The sequence below is a fragment of the Phaethon aethereus genome (genome assembly GCF_964289735.1).
Source record: "Phaethon aethereus genome assembly, chromosome: 5".
NCBI lineage: Eukaryota > Metazoa > Chordata > Aves > Phaethontiformes > Phaethontidae > Phaethon > Phaethon aethereus.
Window position 1 is genome coordinate 39417348 of NC_138579.1, and position 5671 is coordinate 39423018.

Genomic DNA, 5671 nt, shown 5'->3' on the forward strand with positions numbered 1-5671 from the left:
GTTTTGGTTCTTTGTCAGTGGGTTCTAGTAGTCAGTAGTCTCTGTTCTCTGCATTTCCAACTGAAGGGTGCAGCTCTACCCAGCTCCAGTGTAGACAATCCATCAGCAACTCACAGGCTTCAAGCAGACTTCATCTCCAGCCCTCTCTGAGAGAATACGTGTGTGCTTGTGGGGTGGAGGATACAAAAAACTCGCTTCCCCTCTGTAAAGGTGACTGAGGTCAGTCCTTAAAACACACCCAGAACAAAAAAATATTTTAAGAAGTATGTGAAATAGCTGCCACGTTTTTGTGCGGTACCCTGCTCCCCCAAAATAAGAAATTAGGGTTGTTGTTTTTTAAACGTTAAACATTAATGCGGAGGAACTTTCTGATGCATTATGATGGACAACCGGTGATGTATCACCACTCACCCATGACAAGATCTTTCATTTCTTATTCAGGTGGGCATGCAGTTCTGCTTCCAAGGCCATCTTGTCAAAAGTGCGCATGTTGGTCTCCTCCCGTACCTTTTCCCGGACATGGAAGGAGGCCCGAGCAACAGACCTGGCATTTTCTAAGACAGTCTTCTTCTCCTTGAAGATCTGCTCGCTCCTCTCCAGTTTCCTCTCTATAGAGAGGAGGATCTCCCTGCGCCGTAAGTCCTCATACCGTTCCACCTTTTGCTTGTTCATCTTCTGTACTTTCTCCTTCTCCAGACGGCTCAAAACCACCTTGCGGGCTTTTTCTTGGACAACCTCTTCGGCCACTTGGGCAGCATGCTGGAGCTTTCTCTCTGTCTCTCTAGCCAGGGCCTCCAAGTGCTCCTTCTGCTCTCTTTCCTTCTTCTCTGCTGCCAGTTTGGCTCTCTGGATCTGCATGTCCTCCCGCCTGGCCTTCTCCCTCAGCTCCTGGTTCCTCTTCTCCACTAGCTGTTCATAGTTCTCCTGAGCCTTGGTCAAACTCATCTCCAGAGAGGCCTTCAACACTTCCTTCTCTTCCGCTTCTTGCTTGGCCAGCTCCTTCAGCAAGGCCTCATGCTTCAGCTTCTCTGCTTGGTTGAGCAGTTTCTTCTCCTTTTGCAGCTGCACCTCCTTCTTCAGCCTCTTCTGCGCAGCCGTGGACAGCTTCTCTTGCAGAAGCTGCTCCTCTCGCTCCCGGTGCTCCTTCCTGCCCTCCTCCTTTGCCTTCAGGTTGTGCTCTTGATGGAGCTTCTTCTGCTTGTCCTCCTGGACAGCCCTCTCCAGCCTCTCCCTCCGCAGCCGCTCCTGCTTCTCCGCTTGCTCCCGCCACCTCTCCTCGCACACCAGCCGCTGCCTCTGCTTCAGCAGGGCGGCCTCCTCCTGCTCCTGGCTCAGCCTTCCCCGCCGCTTCTCCACCTGGCTCTCCCACATCCGCTGGCCATGCAGGAGGGCCCTCTGCTTCTCCTTCTCCTCCTGCTCCTTCCGCTGCTCGGCCAGGCGCCGCTGGCTGTCCCATTGCAGGTGGGCCGCCAGCCGCTGCTCCCGCAGGAGGTTGGCCTCCTGGTGCTTGGCGATCATCAGTGCCGCGATCTTCTTGTCCCTCTCGGGCACCTCGGAAAGGCCCTTCCTCCTCTTCACCTCCCTGACGATCCTCTCCACCCTCTGGGCAGTCTGTGGCGAGTGGCTGAGGTCACCCAGGCTGAAGCTGCGCCCCAGCAGAGAGCCGCTGGCAGCGGCTGCCCCCCGGCCCCGGCTGCCCCCCTTCCCCCCGCGCTCCCGCAGGCTCTCCCCGCTGTAGGAGGAGGACGCCCCGGACTCGGAGGAGGTCTTGCCCCAGCTGCCCTCACGGCGCTTCTGCAGCGAGTCCAGGGAGTGGCTCTTGGCCTTGGCGCCCCCCGACGCCCCGGCCGTCCCCCCGCCATGGGGCCGGGGCCCGCCGGCGCTGGCAGCGGCCCGGGGGGCGAGGCGGGCGGCGGGCGAGGGCGGCAGGCTGCCGAGGGGGGCGAGGATCCGCCTCTTCTCCTCCCGGATAATCCTCTCCCGCTCCTCCCGGCACTGCTGCAGCTTGCGGCGGCGCTCCCGCTCGTAGGCCTCGTAGAGGCCGGCGGCCACCCGCATGGAGCGCCCGGGGGCCTCCCGCAGCAGCTCCCCCAGCGCCCGCGGCAGCAGCTCCACCGGCCGCACGGCGCAGCGGGCGCAGGCCTCCAGCGACCGCGGGCTGGTCAGCACGTACCGGCTGCCCTCCGCCGCCGCGCAGTCGAAGTTGTACAGGTCCAGGTGCAGCAGCGGCGACTGCTCCCCGGGGCGGGCCGGCTCTCCCCCGGCCGCCCCCCCGGGCGCCGCCGGGCAGGGCTGCGGGGGAGGCTCAGCCGGCGGCTCCACCATGGCTCGGCCTGCAAGGGAGGGAGCGCGGGCAGGTGAGCGGGGTGGCGGGCCGCTCCGGCCCCTTTTGTCTCGCCGGGAAGGCGCAAGGGCAGGGCGAGCAGGCGGAGCCGAGAGGGGTGGCGGGGGGTGCCCGGGGGGGTGCAGCGGGGGGCGTTTGCAGAGGGAGGAGGGCGGGTTGTCTGGGGTTTTTGGCGGGGGGGACAGTGCTCGGTGGAGGGGGGTGCCTGGGGCGGGGAGATGTGTTTGGGCGGTCAGTGGGGGTGTTGGGAGTGTGTGCTCGGGCACGGGGGGGGCGGTGATGGTGTGGGGTCTGCAGGATGCGTGGGGGCGTTTGGGGTGACGGGGCCGTTTGGGGTGACGCGGGTTCAGAGCCCCCGCGGCATGTTTGAGCTGTGGGCGCAGGCGTGTTTGGATATGAACGGGGGATGCTGGGGTGTCCGTGGTGCGGGAGTTTGGGGTGTGGGTGCTCGGGCTATGAACGAGGACGCCTGCGGTGCACCAGGCTTGGCAGAACGGCGGGGGGAGGGGGGGCCGTTAGAGCAGCGGGCGGGAGTGTCCGGGCTGTGAATGCGGATTGGGGAGCACGGGGGTGTCAGGCAGGGCCGGGTGCGGGACCGGTACCTCCCCCCCGGGGCCGCTGCCCACGGCGCGGGACGGAGCCCCCCCGCCCGCCCCCGGCCCCCCGCGGCACTCACCGGGCGGGCGCGGCGGGCCGCCCCGCGCTTTGTCTCGCTGCCGGCGGCCGCGGGGATCAGACGGGCGGCGGCGGCGGCTCCCCCATGGCACCCCGGGCCCCGCGTGGCGCCCCCACCTCCGGGGCGGCGGCGGCGGCCGCCCGCAGGCTGCGGCGCCCCGCGCTGCCCGCTGCAGGCCCCGCGCGGGGGGCGGGCGGAGGCGGACGCGCAGGGGACCCCGCCCCACAGCCCCGCGGCGGGGCCGGGCCGGGCCGGGCCGGGGGCCGCGCTGCCTCCGGCGGGGGTCCCGCCCCGTACTCCGCGAGGGGCCGGTCCGGGCGCTGCTGCGGCGGGAGCGGCGGCGAGGCTGGCGCGGGCGGCGGGCAGAGGCCGGGGCGGCGGGCGCGCATCCGTTCCTGCGGGCATCCTCCACCCCGTGCACCTGCCCCCCCCGTGCGAGCATCCTTCCCGGCTGACCTTCCCCGTATCCGCGGCACTCCCAGGGTCGCGCCCCCAGTTTTGCCCTGTGCCTGCACACAAGCAAGCCCCTCTGTATTCACAGTGAACATAAACAAGGACAAAAAGGGTGTAAGGGGGTTGGCGGGGAATACTAACCCAGTTTTACAGATGGCAAACTGAGCCACAGGGAGATGAAGGTTCCGCCTAGGGAATTGGTGCCAGAGCTGGAAACGAAAGGCACAGCTCTCAAATTTCAGATGAAAGCAGTTTCCAGCCATGAAACCCTATTCCCTTTAGTGCTAACGCAAGCTATTGCTTGCTGCAGGGATGCGTCAGGACTGAAAAGGGGGGAACTAGAGTGATGTTATAGGCAACACCTTTTCAGGTACCCACTTTGAACGTGCCAGTTGCAGTTCCTTTGGCTTGCATTTCTACAGGGATCCTTGGGCTCAACAGCCACAGTGGGGTTGAGGAATGCCCTGCTCTAGAAATACTGTTCAGCAAAAAGGGGATTGGATCGTTGCTGGTTGTGGAGCTGCAGAGCATCTGTGCCACATAGTGGAACAACTCTGATTTTGTCAGGCAGAGGACAGTAGTAGCAAATGCACCATTAGCCACTGCGTTAGGACTTCAGTGCTTTTCAGCAATTTCTTTTTTAACCTCTACAGGCGCAGCTTAATCTGCTTTGCTTTAATAAGGAAGGACATGGCACTCACCAAAGGACTTCCAGGATGGCCCAAGACAAGGATACAGAGCAACAGAAGGACCCAAGAAAGGCCTAGGGAGTCCTTGGGAGAAAGCTGAAGAGCTGCAGGTTGGTTGTGGTTTCATATTGTACAGGCAAAGTCTTTGAATCGTGCTCATCCCCGTGCTGATGAATGCACACAGTAATGATGCATCCACAGCGAGTGGGCAAACTCCACCAATAAACCATATTGACTAATCTGATCTCATTCATTCATCATCATCATAGTCTGCAGGCGATGGTTATAAAGCTTGGTAATTAGTTATGTGAAAAATCCTCAGGCCAGGGAGCAGCTCTCTGCTGTCAGAAGAGCCCAGCTCACTGGCCGACGGAGCCAACCATTAATGCTAGCTGCAGCACTGTAGCTGTCAAGCCATGGCTGTGTTCCTTCCTCGTGGAAAATATTAAGCCGGTAAGTGTATATGCCAGGTAAGGTGTGGGCTTCTTGGGGCTTTTGGCAGGTTGCTGTTTCAGCCTCCAGTGGGGCTGTATTTGGGCCTTGATCTTTCGGGTTTCCTTGTGGATCTTTAGGAGTCCCATAAGTGGTCTCCTCAATGCAATTTGAGGAAGGGGATTTATCGTGACATTTTAGAAGCAGCTGGATATGACTTCAGGAGACATTAACACACACTATCCAAATGCGGAGTCGTACCCCTACCTCATCAAGGCTGAGGAGATTTGGGATGGGGCAGGAGGAGATCTCTGGAGCAATTGAAGAGGATCACTGCCAGTGAGTCATTTTCCTGCACACAATTACAAAACCTAATTCTCTGTTGGCTAGAAATTTCTAGAAATCTACACACTCAGGCAGAGCAGTACTATAAAGGTTATGCTCCTGCTTTAATAAACATTTTCCTTCTTTGCGTTCTTGTTAATGATATCAAGAGGTGCAGGGCAGTGGAAAATTGGGACTAAAGATTGTGGGGGTGGAAATATTTGTATCACTTCAACAAATTCTTCTGTATGCTCTTCTTTGCGTATGTATTAATTGCTATCTTCCTATCCAACTTCAAAACTGCCCATACCTGGATTTTCCCCCGCTTTCCTCATGAGAGCTATTTCACAACCTACTAGAGATCGTTGGTAAAATGTTACTAGTTTCATTCAGCTGTGGCTTTTCCTCTGTTTTATCTTCTCTAGTAAGTAATTTGCCCTGCCTCCTGCTTGGGTTTATGCCTTACAAGTGTTTGTAAACTGTTTCCATATCCCCTCAGAGCCAAGGAAAACATACTGTCTTTGCAAATCAATCCCCTGTAGTTGCACAATGAGCTATCAACTTTCTTCTGACTTTCTCCCAGTGCGTCAGGCTCTCCCGGTAGCTGCTGCCCTGAACTGAGCAGTGTCCTCCTGCCCAGCACTTCATGCTGCTTGGCACGGGGTAGCTGTGTGCACAGTCCTGGTGCTGGTCCATTGCCTTCCTCCTCTACTGCATCTCCCCATGTCCCCTGCTCTAATTTTCTAGCTCTCC

General features: G+C 59.5%; 1 protein-coding gene across 1 annotated transcript; it reads right to left on the reverse strand.

Moving 5' to 3' along the window:
- Nucleotides 1–426: 426 nt before the first annotated feature.
- Nucleotides 427–2341, reverse strand: CCDC177 (coiled-coil domain containing 177; the record flags this gene model as incomplete). The annotated part of the gene is made up of 1 exon (XM_081999956.1): nt 427–2341. Exon 1 carries the CDS (start codon nt 2323–2325, stop codon nt 427–429), a length of 1899 nt encoding a protein of 632 aa, XP_081856082.1. The 5' UTR covers nt 2326–2341.
- Between the last annotated feature and the right edge of the window lie 3330 nt (nt 2342–5671).